At 39.8% G+C, this 19,628-nt stretch overlaps 1 protein-coding gene across 6 annotated transcripts in view; it reads left to right on the top strand.

Annotated features, from left to right (window-relative positions):
- FERMT2 (FERM domain containing kindlin 2) overlaps window positions 1-19,428 on the top strand; it is a 142,398-nt gene extending 122,970 nt beyond the window's left edge. For 2 of the 6 annotated variants that reach the window (XM_064365874.1, XM_021670725.2), the window contains 10 exons: window positions 1,648-1,782; window positions 2,783-2,832; window positions 4,066-4,190; window positions 12,730-12,836; window positions 12,969-13,190; window positions 15,955-15,978; window positions 16,498-16,518; window positions 17,064-17,188; window positions 18,014-18,155; window positions 19,157-19,428. In XM_064365874.1, coding sequence (XP_064221944.1) covers window positions 1,648-1,782; window positions 2,783-2,832; window positions 4,066-4,190; window positions 12,730-12,836; window positions 12,969-13,190; window positions 15,955-15,978; window positions 16,498-16,518; window positions 17,064-17,188; window positions 18,014-18,155; window positions 19,157-19,330 — 1,125 coding nt within the window. In that variant the 3' untranslated portion in view covers window positions 19,331-19,428. The remainder of the gene's footprint in view (window positions 1-1,647; window positions 1,783-2,782; window positions 2,833-4,065; window positions 4,191-12,729; window positions 12,837-12,968; window positions 13,191-15,954; window positions 15,979-16,497; window positions 16,519-17,063; window positions 17,189-18,013; window positions 18,156-19,156) is intronic. The other 4 variants (XM_064365876.1, XM_021670724.2, XM_064365877.1 and 1 more) reach the window with 2 other exon arrangements.
- The last annotated feature ends 200 nt before the right edge of the window (window positions 19,429-19,628 follow it).

The raw sequence follows: 19,628 nt of genomic DNA, 5'->3' as shown, positions 1-19,628 counted from the left end.
ACAGAAGGAACACCTCAGAGACACCATAGGTTTTATTTCATGGAAATTGAATGGTTTCAAAGCATGGCCCTCTAAGACCATTTCAGAGTCTAGATTTAATGAGAGTATTTTGGCATACAGATTCCTTAAGTTGCTGGAGGCTTTCTTAGAGACTGACCTTAAGGCTGTAGGAAGCCATCTAGTACCAGAATAAGCAAACTGTGAAAGTATGGTGAGGAGGAGATGTCTAGAATTTTTTTTTTTCAGAGAGAGCCTATACTCTGAAGTATCCTCTCCTTGGGACATCTGGATCCTTGCGTAAAGTAAACTTACAATAGTAAAAAGAAGCAAAGCAATACAAAACAAGAAGGTGGGGATAAAAAGTAAAGTAGATGAATTAGTAACATTATTGTTAAAGCATTTAGGTCAGAGTATATATTATAAAATTTAAGAAAGCAAAGCTGGATTTTATAAGTCCCATTCACAGCCAGGATTTCTCTAGTAGTATGACTCATAAGGACATTTTGCATCAGAATTACCCAGAGCAGTGAGTAAAAATGGCACATTCCAGGCTGGACCCCAGACTTCCTGAATGAGAATCTCTGGAGGAAACCTAAGGACCTGTATTATACTCTGGCATTTGGGACCGGAGGGCCTCAACCTCTACCTCATTTTCCATAATTTATGAAATGGACATTTCTACCATTGTAAGATCTCAGTTCAACACAATTGAAGTAGCCAGAAACTATTAACTACTAATCACTAAACCTTAAAACACAGAAAAACATTGGTAAGTGGTCTCAGATTAGTTCACTAAATGTTCCTATGAATAGATTGTATTAAATGAATACTTCAGACATTTGGAGTGCTACTTGTTGCTTTGAAAGGTAACTGATTAAGATTTCAAAGTTCTACTGACCTTTGTAGAAAACCTCTCCAAGTCTTAACATAAAAATCTATTAGATTATGAATATTTGTTCTAAGTCACTTACTGAAGTGTATTTAAAATCAGTAACTAGTTCTGTATCCAAAAATTTTCCTGTCTACATATGAGTAGTCATCACTACTCACTAGTCTCTCTCTCCGTCCCCTTCCCACCCACGTATATGTGGGTGTCCATGTGCGTACTCACATACAAATGTTCTTATGTATGAGAATACAGAGCATTGAATCAAGGATGGGGGAAAAGTGGAGCTTTAGCTTTTGACATAATAATAATGACTTTCTCCTGGGTAACAAGAGTAATGTACAGTATTCAGTGTTAATTTCTACAAAAGACTTCATGCATATTCTATATGTCCATTCAGTATTCATTGATAACAGGCCCTGTTCTAGACACAGGGAAGATTACAATGAGAAAAAGTCAAAAATCTGTTAATGTGAAGTACAGTTGAGGACCAGTTAACTCTTAAGTCTTAGGGCCCCCAAACTATGAATTCATTGATATGTGTCCAAAGACCCTACTTCTTTTGGATAAATATTTATTAGCAGGTTTACAATATTGATTTCAGGTGCCATGCCCTTTATTTCCTATCATTCCAGTTCCCAGATGTTTCTGTCTTTTCAAATTACGTACTGAAAAGCATTAAATATAGATTGAGATTCTAAATTTCATTTTAGAGCTTTACATATGTAGCAGTCATTTTAATAAAATAATTCCGGTTTCAGTATCATATCAATAAGCTGTCAATCATGACGTCAGAGAATCATTTGAACAACAGTGACAAAGACGTTGATGAAGTTGATGCTGCCCTTTCAGACCTGGAGATTACTTTGGAAGGGGGTAAAACGTCGACAATTTTGGTACGGTGAATCTTCTTAACCTACTAATTTAGTTTGAATTGATGCATACCATTTTGTGGAATTAGGTTCATAGTATTCGGGGAGTTGGTGGAGAGAAATATTTAATGCTTTAGAGAAATCAGATGTTAATTTTTCAGAACTTTGAGCAAAGTGGTTGTTTTGAAACAGGGTTCTCGCTCTGTTGCCCAGGCTGGAGTGCAGTGGCACACATCATAGGTCACTGCGTCCTCAAACTCCAGGACTTAAGCTGTTTTCCCACCTCAGCCTCCTGAGACACTGAGACTACAAGCATGCACCACCACACTCTTTTTTATTTCTTGTAGAGATGGGGTCTTACTGTGTTATCTAGTCTGATTGCAAACTCCTGGCCTTAAGCAGTGCTCCCACCACCACTGGGAAGTTTGTTTGTTTTTAAAGTGATATTATATTAGTCTCTAGTGCTATCAACACAGTAAGAATAGATCTTCTGATACTCTCCACATTCTTTTGCGAATGGTGAGAAAACATTTCTGCAGAGGAAAGTAATCTCAAGTCATGGTAAAAATCCACTTAGTGATAGGCACATTTGAAATACTACAAAAATTAAAAAATAGATTTTGGGAAATTATGAAATGCTGAGTTTGGTTTTTAAGTATAGGGATTAGTTACTGCTGAAGAAACACTTATTTCCAGGCTTTTACAATGTACAAATTTATATGCAGCTACAGATTCAGCGGTATTAAAGATAGCATATTCTTATGAGTTGTATAAATTGCTATTTTGATGAAAATTTTGTTAACTTTTTATGCTGTTTGAAAATGCCCTTGTTAAAAATGCTGTTTGAAAATGCCAAGAAGAATACTGTCCACAGGACTATGTAATGTGACTGTGTTGTTTAAATCTTTATAATCTGTATTTTATGTCATTCTGTTTATTAAGTAACCCAGTTCTCAATATCAGATACCAAACATTAGAATTTCAAATTTCAAAAAAATTAAAAAAGGATTTAACTCTCTTTTAGGGTGACATTACTTCCATTCCTGAACTTGCTGACTATATTAAAGTTTTCAAGTAAGTACAAAAACAGGAGGGATTCCACATAATAATGACTGTCAGTTTTATAGTCGCAGTCACATTATTGAAACTAACTTTAAGTTTGACTAACAGACACATCCACTGTAAAAGGATTTACCAGTTAGATGAGCACCAAATACCATGAGAGAAAATAACCACTTTTACCAAATTAAAATCACAATGCTCATTTTTTTATCAGATAAACATTTTCCTTTTAAAAAAAAGATTGTGAAACCTAGATTGCATCATAGAGATGCTGAAACACAGTAATACAGTGGCACAGCACAGCCCCGCTGGGCCTCAGATGGAAGCAGTACATGATGAACTGTGTTACTACCAGTGTTGTTTCCCCGTTCAGAGCTTAGGATTCTACTGAACTCTGTTCATGGAACATTTTGTGTAAAGTTCTAGTATATATGATCTAGATTTTTAAACACTCTTTCCAGCTATATTCCACAGAATCAAGAGAGCTTGTCCTTAAGGTAGAGAGGAGAAAAAGGAAAGGAGGTGTAATGTACTGTTTTCTACTATATAAGATTTAAAACTGCTCTAGAATAAACCATTTACCGTAGTTGAACATACAACAGCTCAAAATATGGAACATTTCTGAGACAAGGGCATGATTTCAGATGCCACTGCCTTACCCTTTCTCCTTGTCCTTTGACACACCTCTCTCATTTACCTGCACCTTTCCTTACACACCCTCATGACTGCTGTGTCATCTTCCTTCTGTGTTCACATTGGAGTGGCAAGTTAATGTCACCATTGGAATTTACCCCAGAGAAAGAAGCACTTCCCCTCAGTCCTGCCAGGTAAACTTGCGTCGTTATAGAGGCTCCAAGGCAGCCTTGCAGACACCCATAAACCTGCAGGTAATTACAGGATCTAGGAATCTTCTAGTTATTGACATTTACTTCAGCTTTCTTTTCCTACTCTTTCCATGTGACCTGCTACTTAGTGAGAGATGAGATGGCTACAGCTGCAGAATACTGGAAGGCAGGCCCTACTGCCTTTCTCTTCTGCACGCTCACTGTTTGATCATCTAGAGTAGATTGAGAAGGGAGTTGCACATCCAGTAACAGCTGTTACTAGACTAGTCACACTAGAAGACACTGACCAAGGGGGATCAATTTCAGCATGTTTAAAACTTGACCCCAGACTTAATATTGTGAAATTTGCTAATAAAGTTACTTCAAAGTAATTTTTTTGTTAATTCTATTTGATACATAGGCCAAAAAAGCTGACTCTGAAAGGTTACAAGCAGTATTGGTGCACCTTCAAAGACACATCCATTTCTTGCTATAAGAGCAAAGAAGAATCCAGTGGGATGCCAGCTCATCAGATGAACCTCAGGGGTAAGGAGAGTCTGGCACGACTGTTGTTGATGGTGGCATTCCCATTGGCCTAATAGTCAATGAGCTACTTGCTGGGATAAACAAGTTTTTAAAAATCAGTTTCTTTACTCCTTTGGGTACTTTAAAAATGTTTAGATACATCTGTTTTACATAGTTCTTTTCACAGTTTTGAAGTATTCAATTCCACATAACTATTTTGTTGTAATCTCTTTGTGCGGACCTGACCTGAAATGTACGATTCAGCTTTTTTTGTGTTGAGAGGGAATCTCGCTCTGTCACCCAGGCTGGAGTGCAGTGGTGCAATCTCGGCTCACTGTTACTTCCACCTCCTGGGTTCAAGTGATTATACCTCAGCCTTCCCAGTAGCTGGGATGACAGGTGTGCACCACCACGCCTGGCTAATTTTTGTTTTAGTAGAGACAGGGTTTTGTCATGTTGGCCAGACTGGTCTCAAACTCCTGGCCTCAAGTGAACTGCCTACCTCGGCCTCCCAAAGTTCTGGGATTACAGGCGTCAGCCACCACATCCAGCTGGTTCTGCATTTCTGACTTGTCAAGTAAACTTACGTTGTCTTTCAATCTTCAGCACTAAGGATATTTAGATTTTCCTTATTCTGCAGGGGCTGCCTCCTTGTCTGCTTTGGATTCTGCCTCATTTTCAACCACGTTGTAGTTATCCCTTGGCTTTGCTGGTTTCTCCCTTCATCTTCAGCATCCTGTTCTTCCTCATCCTCACTGATAACAGGCTGGTCCCACTCAGGGTCCTCAGTCTCTGAATTTTCCTGACTTGCCAATGGGGCAGCTGAGACTCTCAGGGTTTGGGCAAGTCCTTCCTCCTCCCCAACACCTCTTCACACAGTTTGTCTTTGCTCTCAGCCTGGCTTCTGAGGTAAGCCCCAGAGGCTTCTAGCTGACACCTTGAGTCTCATTGGTTTCCTCTACGTCCTGTCTTTTTCAAATCTAAAGCTGTCTCAGAACTAGGGTCTGGTATTTGGGTTGCTCAGTTCCTTTCCCTCAGGACAGCTGTGGCAGGCTTGCTTCCTACAGCGTGGGCTAAGCCTGGATTTGTTTTGGATTTTTTCCCCCGTTTTTTTGCTTTATTTTAGATTCCCCCCCACCGCCTTTTTTTTTTCAGTAAGGTCTATGAGCTACAGCTTAATTTTCTATTGTGGTGATTTCTTCTATTGGTTCTTCATCATGCTCCTTCACCTTTTTCATCTGATGTTGCCCTGGCTCAACTGGTAGGCAAATTTCCTCTCCAGATTAGTCTGTTCTTCGGCAGGTAGATGGCATTGTACTTCTGCTCACTGTGATTTCTGTGCAGCGTGTTAATGAACCTCTCCCTTGGGTAATAGATTTCAGTAAAATCACCTGGTTCACTTCCAGTTTAGATACCACTTCCTCCCGAAAGCTGTATCCCCTCAGGACCACTCTCCCATGAGCACACAGCCTTGGTGCCTGGCACACCTGGTGGACGATGCAGTTGCTGGCTCCTCATTGTTCCACAGTCCTCTTACTGTGTCCTCCCTTACAGCAAAGACTAAAAAACTAAAATTCACTTTCTAGACTAATTTCCAATGAGACTTAGATGCCAGTCAGATTCATTCATGGGAGACTTGAATTCGGAATAGAGCTGAGGGTTTAGAGACGCAGAGTATGAAAGGAGGGAGGTATTTCCTGGCCCTGGAGGTAACAGCTGCAACCACAGCCTCCTGGCTTCCCAGCTGCTTGATTATAGCAAAGGTTGTACCACACTTGGCTAGCCAGTTCTGAGTTATTCCTAGTGGCCCAGCCCATCTCTTCTTTGGGTGTTTGTACATACACGTATTTTGTAGGTAAGGCAGTATGCCTTTCTAATTCAGAGTATTCAACAGCACCAAGGAAAAGGGCTGCAGACTGATTTCACAAAAATGACTCCCAAAACAATTTTATTTAACACTTAAAACACAGAGGTACTTTTCCTGATGCATATTTCTAAATTGTACTTAGTACAGTCATGTGTCATTTAACAATGGGGATACATTCTGAGAAATGTGTCACAGGCAATTTTGTCATTGTGTGAACATTATGGAGTGTGTGTACTTACACAAACCAAGACGGTACCGCCGACTGCGCACCTAGGCTATATGGGATAGCTGATTGCACCTAGGCTGCAAACCTGTACAGCTTGTTACCATACTGAATACTGTAGGCAACTGTTACACAATGGTATTTGTTATCTAAACATATCTAAATCTAGAAAAGGTACAATAAAAATATGGTACACTTGGCTTGGTGCAATGGCTCACACCTCTAATCCCAGCACTTTGGGAGGCCAAGGCAGGTGAATCACCTGAGGTCGGGAGTTCGAGACCAGCCTGGCCAACATGGAGAAACCTCATCTCTACTAAAAATACAAAATTAGGCAGGAGTGGTGGCACATGCCTGTAATCCCAGCTACTTGGGAGGCTAAAGCAGGAGAATTGCTAGAACCCGGGAGGTGGAGGTTGCGGTGAGCCGAGATCGCACCATTGCACTCCAGCCTGGGCAACAAGAGTGAAACTTCTCAAAAAATACATATATGGTATATTTGTATAGGGCACTTACCATGAATGGAGCTTGCAGGACTGGAAGTTGCTCTGGGTGTGAGTGGTAGTGCGTGAATGTGAAGGCCTAGGACATCATTGTACACTACTATAGACTTTGTAAATACTGTACGCTTAGGCTGCACTAAATTTATTTTAAAACTTAATTTCCTTTCTTCAAACCTTTGCTTACTAAAACTTTGTAAACTTAACATCTTGATTCTTTTCTAATGACACTTAGCTTAAAACATTGTACAGCTATACAAAAATATTTTCTTAATTTCTATATTTATTCTATATGCTTTTTTGGAATTTAGATTTTTTTTTAACCTTTTATTAGTTTAAATCACAGGCACACACATTAGCCTAGGCCTACACGAGGTCGGGATCATCAGTATCACTGTCTTTCACCTCCACATCCTGTTTAACTGGAAGGTCTTCAGAGGCAGTAACAAGCATGGAGCTGTCATTTCCTCTGGTAACAATGCCTTCTTCTGGAATCCCCCCTGAAGACCTGTTTGAGGCTGTTTTGCAGTTAACTTTTTTTATAAATACAAGTACATTGTAAAATAATGACAAAAAGAATAGTAAATACATAAACCAGTAACATAGTTGTTTATCAGGTAGTATGTACTGTTTGTAATTGTACATGCTACAACTTTCTACGACTGGCAGCAGAGTAGGTTTGTTTACACAGATGTGAGCTACAGTGTCACTAGGCAGTAGGAATTTTTCAACTCCATTATAGTCTTAGGAGGGCACTGTTGCTGTCGTATATGCGGTCTATTGTTGACCAAAATGCTGTTACGCAATGTGTGACTGTATATTGTACAAAAGGTGTGTTTAGTGTATTTCAACACAGTGTTGAACTCTATACCCTGAGCTCTACCTACTAGTCACTTGAACTGTTACTTTTAAAGTTATACAAATTTTAAATATAACAGAAAACCTCAGTCCTGGGTAGAGAATTACTGTTCCCACATGTTGGAATTCTGTAATTGACCTGAAACTCTTTCATGAGGGTCACTGCCTTCCTCTCTCGGTCATGAGCATTTCACTTTTGGGTCCCTGTCATTGTTTGTTGCTCTCAGGATCCACTGCAGCCTTCTCGTGCTTCCCTCTTCAGCCACCCAGGACCAGCTTAAATGATTCACTATTGAAGGCTAGAACTATCTTCTAGAACCTGTTCTCACTGTCCCCATTACATCTTAACCTTCTTCCTGTATAACTCAGAGGTCAAGTCCTGGCTTGGAATTAATACGTTTATAAGCTGTTCTCAGTTTTCATTCCACTGTTCCCAAGTCCTCTCCAAGTACTCATCATGCTGATCATCACACACACCACACTGATACCCTGACCAAGGATAAAATGGCTGGATTCTGCTTTTCTGCTAATCAAGCCCTATGACTTTCGTTGTTTGATTTTTTTGAGACTGTGTTGCACGTGTTTGTCTCCAGCTCGTGGGCTCAGGTGATCCTCCCACCTCAGCCTCCTGAGTAGCTGATACTGCAGATGTATACCACTACACCTGGTTTAGACCTACAATTTTGGAAAGATAGCACATCTGGGTCTTAGTATCTTCTTCTGATAAATGAGAGTGTTGGACTGGATGCCAAGACTTCATAGAGATCTAAAGTGCAAAGGTTTTAAAAATTCATTTCAGCTAATACTAATTGAGCTCCTGTGCCACAAACCGTACTGAGAACTAGAGATAAAAGGAAGAGCCACCTGCAGTCCCAATCCTCAAGACGGTTTCACGCCTGTGGAGGAGATAAATAATTACAATTGGGTAATAAATAGTACTTTGGAAAGTAAAGAAAGTCGCAAGGGGTGAGTGTTCTCTATAACTTAATCTTCAGTAAGGATGGAGAGACTTCACTGGGGATGGAGAGCCAGGCACAGTGGCACATGCCTGTAATCCCAGCTACTCAGGAGGCTGAGGTGGGAGGATCACTTGAGCCCAGGAGTTCAAGACCAACCTGGGCAACATAGCAAGATAGCAAGACCCATCTCAAAAAAAAAAATCCTAGAGAAAAGCACCAGCAACTGTAGAGAGTTTTGTGCTGCTAGAATATAGAATTTAAGGGGAAGGATGACACTTTAATAGCTATTTAATCTGATTCCTGCTAACATGAGAGATGTCACAGAAGACATTAGATGATAAAATGATAAGGAGATTGTTTTTTGAACTGGCAGCAGTGACACGTCACTGAAAGAATATTAACACAAAAATTACAAGATCCATATTTATACCAGTTATGGTGCAGAGTAGTAATTTTGGAGAGATGATAGTAATCCAAATGACAGTAATCAACATGGGATGAGAAAACGGGCAGATTGAATAGATACTGAGGAAGTTTGGTCAATAGACTGGGTGATTATTTGGGAGGAGGTTGAAATGGGGTCATTTTTCTGACTTGTGCAATTGCGTGGATAGTATGATATTGAGATAGGAATGTAGAAGAGTGAGGTGGGTTTGGGGGAAAAGATGAGTTTAACTTGGTGATATTTTGAATTTTAGGTGCCTGTGGGGTATCTATTTACAGATAACCTGTAGACATTGGATTAGTGGAGAGATACATTTGCTATAGATAATGATATGGTAGCAGTTAGCATTAATGGTAGTAAGTGCAGCCATTGGAGTGGTTGTCTATACTGTGAGAAAACAAGACTAAGAACAAAACCCTGCAGATCACTCATGCTTCAGAGACAGGGCAGGTTAGAAGAAGGGGAGCTTGCAAAGGAAACAAAAAAATGCATAGGAAGACTATGGCAATGAGGTGTGATGAAAGCTAAGACAGAAGTTGTTTTAAAAGGACAGATCGTCAATAGTGTCCAATGCTATAGTAAAGTAAGATAGTTAAGCCAATGTAGTATCTAGCCATGTGGTTAGTGACCTTGATAAGAACAAGTTAAGTAGATTTCAGTGGTTTATTGAGTATGGAACCAAAGTACAATCACTGAGAAGTAAGAGACAAAAATGACTGGACACGGTGGCTCATGCCTGCAATCTCAACATTTTGGGAGGCAGAGGCAGGCGAATTGCTTGAGCCAAGGAGTTTGAGAACAGCCTGGGCAACATGGTGAAACCCTGTCTCTGTTTACTTTTTTTGAGACGGAGTCTTGCTCTGTCGCCCGGGCTGGAGTGCAGGGGGGCACGCTCTCGGCTCACTGCAACCTCCGCCTCCTTGGTTTCAAGCAGTTCTCCTGCCTCAGCCTCCCAAGTAGCTGGGATTACAGGTGTGCACCACCACGCCCAGCTAATTTTTGTATTTTTAAGTAGAGACCGGGTTTCACCATGTTGGTCAGGCTGGTCTCGAACCCCTGACCTTGTGATCCGCCTGCCTCAGCCTCCCAAAGCGCTGGGATTACAGGCGTGAGCCACTGCGCCCAGCTCCCTGTCTCTATTTAAAAGAGAAAAAAAAGAGAAAGGACAAAGCTTTTTAATGAACCTTATCTATGACAAGGAAGGGGGAAAGAGGTAACAGAAAAGGGAGGTATGTTGTGGTGTAAGATGGGAGAGACTCAAGGAAATTAAATGCTGACAGAAATGTGGCAGTAGAAAGAAGGAAACCTAGTGTCTGAGAGGGGATCTCAGTGGTGGAGCAGGGTTCCTGGGATGGTAATGAACTCAGCCCACTTGGATAGGAAAGCTGGAGGATGAGGGATACCTCCTGCACTGTGTAGAAGTAAGGACAGCCAAGTATATCTTGTAGGGTGGCAGGAAATGGATAGGCTTAACTTCTGGGCTTTCATTTTCTTGGAGACATAAGAGGTGGAGTTGTCTCCGGAGAGTAAGTGACATTATAGGATGTCTGAGAAGATTTGAAATAGGCAGTGTTGAAAATGTCTGTATAGCCAGGCGTGGTGGCTCACGCCTGTAACCCCAGCACTTTGGGAGACCGAGGCGGGCGGATCATGAGGTCAGGAGTTCAAGACCATCCTGGCCAACACGGTGAAACCCATCTCTATTAAAAATACAAAAATTGGCCGGTCCTGGCAGCGTACGCCTGTAGTCCCAACTATTCAGGAGGCTGCGGCAGAAGAATCACTTGAACCTGGGAGGTGGAGGTTGCAGTGAGCCTAGATCACGCCATTGCACTCCAGCCTGGGCAACAAAGAGCAAAACTCTGTCTCAACAACAACAAAAAACTTGAATAGAAAATGTCTGCATAAACAGAAGGAATGCAAGCATAAGGCGCCCAGTTGAGGTTGCTGTCCATGAACCTCTAGTGAAACCTCTTTTTCTTGCTCCTTCCCCTCTTGCAGTGCTAAGCAGTCTGAGTGTAGGCAAGGAAGTTAGAGGGATTTATTTAGCTAGGGTGCAGATTTTGGCTAGGAGGATGTGTAATGTGAAGACAGTGGGTCTAGGGAGTTGGACTTGATGTCCAGTGAAGGTTAGGCTGGACTGGGAAGGAGGGAGCTGTTGCTTCCTTCTGTTGCTGTTGGGGAGAAAATGGAGGGGGTCCAGGATAGGGTTCCTCAAAGAGTTTGGTAAGAGTTAGGATTAGAAATTGTGATCAGAATCGGCTGCTTGCATCTCACATTTCAGAAGTACACTAATTGGGTAACTGAGGAAGTCCAGTGGCTGCCATAGACATAGGTGGCCGAGGCGGCATGGAATGGGTGTTTGGGCCTCTGAGCCTACACTGGTGGCTGAGTTACCACCCACTTTGTCTCTCCCTGTTTAGTTTTCTTGGTTTTTTAAAAGAGGCCTAATTATTATGCAGTTGTGTACTGTAAATTGTCTTGAATTATTAATGATACTTGTGCAAAAGACATTGGATTAATACCAGTGTACTTTTGTGTACTTTCAAACAACTCCGTCTCAACTTTGCAGGTTAAACAGTTTGTCACACACATTGTCTTCATTCTAAAGCCTGTTTAAAAGGAGATAGAAGAAATTTATATGTAGTAAATATTTTAAAAAGAAAACAAATGGCAGTGGGGAGTCCACCAAATTCATGATAGGAGTTGCTTTTGGGGAGGAGAACAAAGAGAGCTTCTCCTTTATCTGAAGTGTTCTTTTAACTTAATACCCAAAATAGTTATGCAGAAGGGGGAAAATGACGATTTTAACATTTGTTCTGGATATGGAGTGTGTGTGATCTTCTTACATTCTGTGCCAAGAGGAATTGAAAAAGCAAGCCCTGGGCCAGGTGCGGTGGCTCACGCCTAAAATCCCAGCACTTTGGGTAGCCAAGGCAGGTGGATTACCTGAGGTCAGGAGTTCGAGACCACCCTGACCAACATGGTGAAACCACATCTCTACTAAAAATACAAAAATTAGTTGGGCATGGTGGCACGTGCCTATAATTCTAGCCACTCAGGAGGCGGAGACAGGAGAATTGCTTGAACCCTGGAGGCAGAGACAGAGCTAGACTCAGTATCAAAAAAAGAAGAAAAGCAAGCCCTACTAACAGTTTAAAATCTTCCTCGTCGAGCCTACTGTGTGATCATATGACACTGTGCTTATTTCATGTCATTCTCAGGCAACTGGAATAAGCTTTAGGAAGCTTTGACATGTGTATTGTCTTGCTTATCCTTAAATCAGCCTTGTGAGGTAGAGTTCAAGGTCAGGCAATGTAAACTTAGAGAAGTTAAATGACCCATAATAATTACTAGTAAAATGATAAAGGTCTGGAACCCAAGTCTGTCTGACTGCAGAGCTCTTCCCTGTATTGTACTGTTACTACTTGTTTATGCCAACCATTATGCCATCATCTAACACGTAGTTCAGCAAATCTGTACTCCCTTCTGTAAAGCCTCCTACAAAGCAAAATGCTGAATACCATTATTTTCATACCAGCTTCCCAAATAAATGTGTATGTTACCTTCTGCAGCAGATGCGTTCGTGAAATATTACATCAAAATCCAGCATGTTAAGATGCCACAAAATGAGGGCTGCTTATACTGACTTGAGACTTCTTAAAAGTAAATTTAGCCATTTTAATAATTAAAAAATTTTTGTTACAGGATGTGAAGTTACCCCAGATGTAAACATTTCAGGCCAAAAATTTAACATTAAACTCCTGATTCCAGTTGCAGAGGGCATGAATGAAATCTGGCTTCGTTGTGACAATGTAAGTTTTCCAGTTAAAAATACACTTCAATTTTTTTGGGTTTCTAAATGAGTTGACCAGTCATCCTTATGTTTTATACTTGAAAGGCCCACCTCGTGCTACATTGCACACATCAGTGTTTCTTTCCTCCAGGAAAAACAGTATGCACACTGGATGGCAGCCTGCAGATTAGCCTCCAAAGGCAAGACCATGGCAGACAGTTCTTACAACTTAGAAGTTCAGAACATTCTTTCCTTTCTGAAGATGCAGCATTTAAACCCAGATCCTCAGTTAATACCAGAGCAGATCACGACTGATATCAATCCTGAATGTTTGGTGTCTCCTCGCTATCTAAAAAAGTATAAGAACAAGCAGGTACTTGCTTCATTTTACTTCATCTTCTGTTTTCTGCTGGCTCGTTTTTATAATTTTGTACATAACTTTGTTTTTCCCCTCTTAAACAAAACTTTTTAGTCTGAATTTTGTATCAGGTGGTTAGAATATAAAATACAGATAGAATATCCCTAATCTGAACTTCTGAAATCCTCTATATTCTGAAACTTTTTGAGTGCCAGCATGACTCTCAAAGGAAATGGCTCACTGGCACATTTTGGATTTCAGATTTGGGATCCTTAACTGGTAATTGTAATGCACATATTCCAAAATCCAAAATAATCTGAAACCCAGAAATACTTCTGGTCCCAAGAATTTTGGATAATGGATACTCAACCTGTGGGAAACAAAGTAACCTTTAGTCAGTTTAAATTGGCCATTAAAACAAAAAATCTTTTATCAAACAACTTGCAGGGTCTCAGTGCTTTGTGTTTCTTATTTAATTTTATTCCTTATATAATATTAAGTAAGTGTGACATAAAGTACAGCCAGCATTTCCCAACAAAATCTATAATAACTACTCTTGTCGAAATTGGCTTTTCCAGCTTTAGAAAGAAACTTTAGAAGGGTACATTTTTAGCCATATCTTTTCTTAACATTATTAGTCAGAACCGAACCAAAATTTTACACATAGTTACACAGTTTGGTAAATTTTCATTGAAATTCACTTTTGCCCACTCTGTTTAGAATTCTTTTCCTTGGAAATTAATACCATAAAAGGGTTGCTACTTAGGAAAATGGTTTTTGGTACAACATAAAAGGTCCTTTACAGGGAAATTTCACTTGGGATAGGCCTGGTATTCTCTGCACCCAGCATCATGCCATAAAAGGAAAAGCCTTCAGTTTGGGAGTGGGGGAACGAAGACCTTTAAAATAAATATTCTGTTTTTATCTAATTTTGCTTTTATCTTTGTTAAGGAATAATTTTAAAACATACTAAAAAGGCTCAATGAAATGCCCAGAATGCTTATTAATTCCTTTAAATATTTATTATATGGGTCTGACATCATTTAGGTAGAAATATTCAGAAGTTTTTATCACAGAGTATTTGTCTTTAAGTCTCAGAGGTTGTATAAGCCTAGAAACTGTTGATCCCGCAGTCATATGATGTGGGAGTAGTAAGGAATGGAGGAAATGCTGCCCCGGGGAACTTTGTGGAATGTAGATTGTAAGTTAAAAAGGGAAAGTAAAGCAAATGCTAATTTCATTTTTCATTCTTAGTTATTTCATTTTAAAATTATTTATACAGAATCTTCCTTCTAAAAGTGAATTTATTTGCCTTCAAAGGCAGTAAATAATTTCAAACCTGACCAGTGTTATTTCACAGTAAGGTATCAAGGAGATAAAAGAGCTTAGAGGAGAACTGCTACACTTTGTTTTCACCGTCAACTATTTGTTTTCTCAGAAGCCTGTAAAATGATAGTTCTTGACTAGAAACTATCAACTGAAAATTCTCCTGAGAACAAAGATGAGGACTCATCTTTAACTGACAGGAGGACAGTTTGTGTGTGGCCCATGGTTAAAAATCCTGGCCTTGCCTTTCATGTTGCCATCTCACCAAATGTACATTTTTAACCCTCTTTCTCTCACTAGACTTATAGGTTTAGTTTTTTAGTATGTATTTTTTTTTTTTTTTTTTGAAGCAGGTCTCGCTCTGTCACCCAGGCTGGTATGCAGTGGTACCATCATAGCTCAAGCTCACTGCAGCCTCCATCGCCCAGGCTCAAGCAGTCCTCCCACCTCAACCTCCCTAGTAACTAGAACCACAGGCATGCACTGCTACTCCAGGCTAATTTTTGTGTTTTTTGTTGTAGAAGCGGTGTCTTACATAGCTCAGGGTGGTCTCAAAATCCTGAGCTCAAGTGATCCACCCACCTTGGCCTCCCAGAGTGCTGGGATTACAGGCGTGAGCCACCACACTTTGCTGCCATAGACTTACAAATGGTTGGCCAGGCACAGTGGCTCACGCCTGTAATCCCAGCACTTTGAGAAGCCAAGGCAGGTGGATAACTTGAGGTCAGGAGTTCAAGACCAGCCTGGCCAACATTGCAAAACCCCATCTCTACTAAAAATACAAAAATTAGCCGGACATGGTGGTGAATGCCTGTAATTCTAGCTACTTGGGAGGCTGAGGCAGGAGAATCACCTATACCCAGGAGGTGGAGGTTGCAGTGAGCCAAGATCGCGCTACTGCACTCCAGCCTGGGTGACCAGACTGAAACTGTCTCAAAAAAAAAAAAAAAAAAAATTCTGCAGGCACTTTCTCACTAATTAAAAAAAAAAAAAATTATTTCCAGAAGGTAGTGACCATGATGTTACTGCCCTGGCGCCTAGGAAGTAGTGATACTCAGCAGCTTAGTTGTTGCTGTGAGTCAGCACCACACTAGTCACACTGGACATAGTGCTCAGTAATTATTAAACTATATCCAGTTGCATTCTGGAGTCTGTGGGAAGATGTGCAGGCCACAGGGATATTCTTCCCTACTAGGGAATAAACTTGTAGTTTTCTTTTGGGTCTATGAAAATAACCTGTTATATTTTACCTACTTTAATTCCCTACAGTTACACATATATTAACTAACCATGCTATGGGTATTTTTAAATATGACTCTCAAACTAGATTTTTAAACTTTGAAGAATTATTCTATGTGTTGATTTATGTTCATCTAAATGGAAATGACTAATATCATAAAGCCGAAATTCCTCATGTAGTATACGGCATCTCTTTATTTATTTTCCCTTCCAGGAAAAAGGATGCAAAAAACACATGGTAACTGAGGAGTTTGCTTTTCTTGTGTAAAAAAAGAAACAGATGGGCACTGCATTTACTTTACGTCTTCAAAAAGCAGTGCATGGATCATATTATCTGACTAAATCTGAGAAGAATTTAAAAGCTTTTGGATACTTTTATTTGCTACTAAAATAATTGGCTTTACCCTAACCAGTGAGAACTGGGTACACGATGTAGGGGAAAGAAGTATTTGCTCTTTTTTGTTTTCGCCCTACAAATTTCTACCCTTAGGCTCTTTAGTAACATTTAACATTCTAAAATAATGTGGAGTGTTTCTCAGTGTTCTAAATGGAAAGTAATTGCTGCTTCCTCATTTTCATTTTCATTCTTGCATTTACTTTGCTTGGTTTCCACCTGAAGTAGTTTTTTGCATGACTTTTGGCTGGAATTTTGGTTTGCAGGTTACCGCAACTTTTTCTTTGCTTCATTGCCGTTTTTTCTGATTGCCTTTTTTTTTCTTTCTGCTTCTTTTTTCTTTCCTCGCATTGCCATCTACAGCCAGGCTATATAAGAGATTTGGTAAGTTCTCCATATTTACCAAAAAAAGAAAAAGAATAAATAAAAATTCATAGTCACAACCTTCCCTCATGGAATTTACCCCAAGTAGTGAAATTTAAATTTAAAATAAAAATTATTACAGTGATTCCAAGTACCTTAAAGCTGCTAACAAATATTCCTGCTAGAAACTGGTATTCCAGGTATTCGTTCTGATGATAGATGTAGTGCTAAATTTAATTAAAACTCATGTGTATGTGGATTAGGATGTGCTGTTCTATAATAGTACCATATGTGTTTGCACTTGGAATATGTCTCAAGTGTGGCAATTGTGTATTCCTAATAGTACTTTTTGTTTCTCGATATATGAAAAATTAATACGACTTATTTTGAAAAATCATTATTTTACATATTATTATAATTTCCTAATATAGCTTCAGATATTTTCTGTTTTCAACTCTTACAATATGATTTTGGGATGCAGGCTGAGTAAATCAGTCTTTTGATCTTTTGTCGCGATTATTCCATGAGAAAATACAATGGTAAAGGTGATGTTTAATCATGTTTAGATAACAGCGAGAATCTTGGAGGCCCATCAGAATGTAGCTCAGATGAGTCTAATTGAGGCCAAGATGAGATTTATTCAAGCTTGGCAGTCATTACCTGAATTTGGCATCACACACTTCATTGCAAGGTCAGTGGTTCTAAGCATCTATGTGTAAACCTTAGTTTGCATTTTTGCTTAATCTATGTCATGTAATCAGAAATTAAACATTTAAAGCATACCTATATAAACCCATTAACTCATATTACAGTGGAATTCAAAGACTGTTAGAATGTATTTTGTAAGCTTGTAATTTCTACATTAAAAATTCAAGATAATTGTGTTTGTTTTGCTACTAATAGCACTCTCCCCAGGTGCCACGGCTCATGGCTGTAATCCCAGAACTTGAGGAGGCAGGTGGATCACAAGGTCAGGAGTTCAAGACCAGCCTGGCCAAGATAGTGAAACCCCATATCTACTAAAAATACAAAAATTAGCCGGGCATGGTGGCGGGCGCCTGTAATCCCAGCTACTTGGGAGGCTGAGGTTTCAGTCAGCCAAGATCCACTGCACTCCAGCTTCGGCGACAGAGCAAGACTCCATCTCGAAGAAGAAGAAAAAGAGAATAGCACTCTTCTAAGGTTAGGGAGCACTTAAAGAAAAGCAGTCCAACATGTTCCCCACAACATTTTTTTTTTTTTTTTTTTGAGACAGAGTCTTGCTCTGTTGCCAGGCAGGAGTGCAGTGGCACAATCTCAGCTCACTGCAACCTCTGCCTCCCTGGTTCAAGGGATTATTCCACCTCAGCCTCTCAAGTAGCTGGGATTACAGGCATGCACCACCATGCCCGCCTAATATCTTTTGACCTTGTGATCCACGTGCCTCGGCCTCCCAGAGCGCTCGGATTACAGGCGTGAGCCACAGTGCCCTGCCCCTACAACATGTTTTTAAGTGTTCTTTTCTTAAATGTTGTAGGTTCCAAGGGGGCAAAAAAGAAGAACTTATTGGAATTGCATACAACAGACTGATTAGGATGGATGCCAGCACTGGAGATGCAATTAAAACATGGCGTTTCAGCAACATGAAACAGTGGAATGTAAACTGGGAAATCAAAATGGTAAACTAGTACCGATGTTACTTGAATATAGTCCTTCTGATAAAAATTAGTAATTTAAGAATAAAAAGGCCTATAAATTCTGATATTTGTACCACTACCTCTTAAAGTACAGACATGGTTGACTGTTCATTTCTCACTTAAATTTGCCTATTTCATAATTAGCCCAGTTACTAAAATTCTAAGTACATAATAATTTGCTTAGAATGTTACCTTTTTTGTCTTTCTAAAATGGATAAAGCCTCTCTACTCAGAAAGAGCAGCTACTATTTGTTGAATGCCTACCCTGTGCCAGACGTGATACTAGAGGCTCACATTAGTAGCCTGTCTCTAAACCTCATCACAGCCTTTTAAGGTAGTTGGATTACCATACATTACAAATGAAGACACTGCAGTTTACAGGCCTGAGGACCATCATTGTCTATGACCACACACAAAGTAACAGTTCAGACTCAGATGCTTTAGGCTTAAAAACTGGGCACATTTACCACTGTACATCATGTTGCCCCAGTCTTGGGGCATTCATTTAAAATAAACTATCTTTTACGAATAAGTCATTTGGCTTAGGATCATATTGGATTTATTGTATCAATTTCTGTCACTTCAAAGAATCTTACCTTTCTGAAATATTCAAACATGATACCTAAAGTTTAAATATCTGAAGCAAATATTAAAACACAGGAAGTAGGTTTTCCTCCAGGACTTGAAGAGAGGCATTCTCATTAATTGAATCGCCAGAGACCATTTGAGAACTGACTGACCTAAAACTTTTGCATTCCTAGTCTTCCTTTTCAGAGCATGAAAACTTTAAAAAGGGTAGGGGAAGGGCAATAAACTTAACTTCTTCTTTGGGACTTAATGCATTACTAGTTTAGGTTTTAAACAGGCTAATTATTTGAGGATCAACAAGCGTTTTGTGATAGGACAGACTAAGTACCACACTTTGTGTGGAGCCAGCCACCTGGCGTTTGGGACAGCACTGATGGTTCTTGTCTTTGTTCCAGGTCACCGTAGAGTTTGCAGATGAAGTACGATTGTCCTTCATTTGTACTGAAGTAGATTGCAAAGTGGTTCATGAATTCATTGGTGGCTACATATTTCTCTCAACACGTGCAAAAGACCAAAATGAGAGTTTAGATGAAGAGATGTTCTACAAACTTACCAGTGGTTGGGTGTGAATAGAAATACTGTGTAATGAAACTCCACGGCCATAACAATATTTAACTTTAAAAGCTGTTCGTTATATGCTGCTTAATTAAAGTAAGCTTGAAATGTATTATTTTATCATGAAAACTTCTTTGCCTTACCAGACCAGTTAATATGTGCACTAAACAAGCACGAACATTAATCTATCATGATATAACAAACTTGAATTTGGCACACATTCCTTAGGGCCAAGAATTGAAAACTGAAAAATAGCGGGCAAATCAGGAACAAACCATCACTGATGTAAGCTAGCCAAACTATAAGAAACAA

Source organism: Aotus nancymaae, unplaced genomic scaffold, assembly GCF_030222135.1.
Source record: "Aotus nancymaae isolate 86718 unplaced genomic scaffold, 86718_ANA_hifiasm-v0.15.2.pri h1tg000062l, whole genome shotgun sequence".
Lineage (NCBI taxonomy): Eukaryota > Metazoa > Chordata > Mammalia > Primates > Aotidae > Aotus > Aotus nancymaae.
The sequence above is the reverse complement of the archived record's forward strand: the minus strand, read 5'-3'. Positions and strand labels throughout refer to the sequence as shown.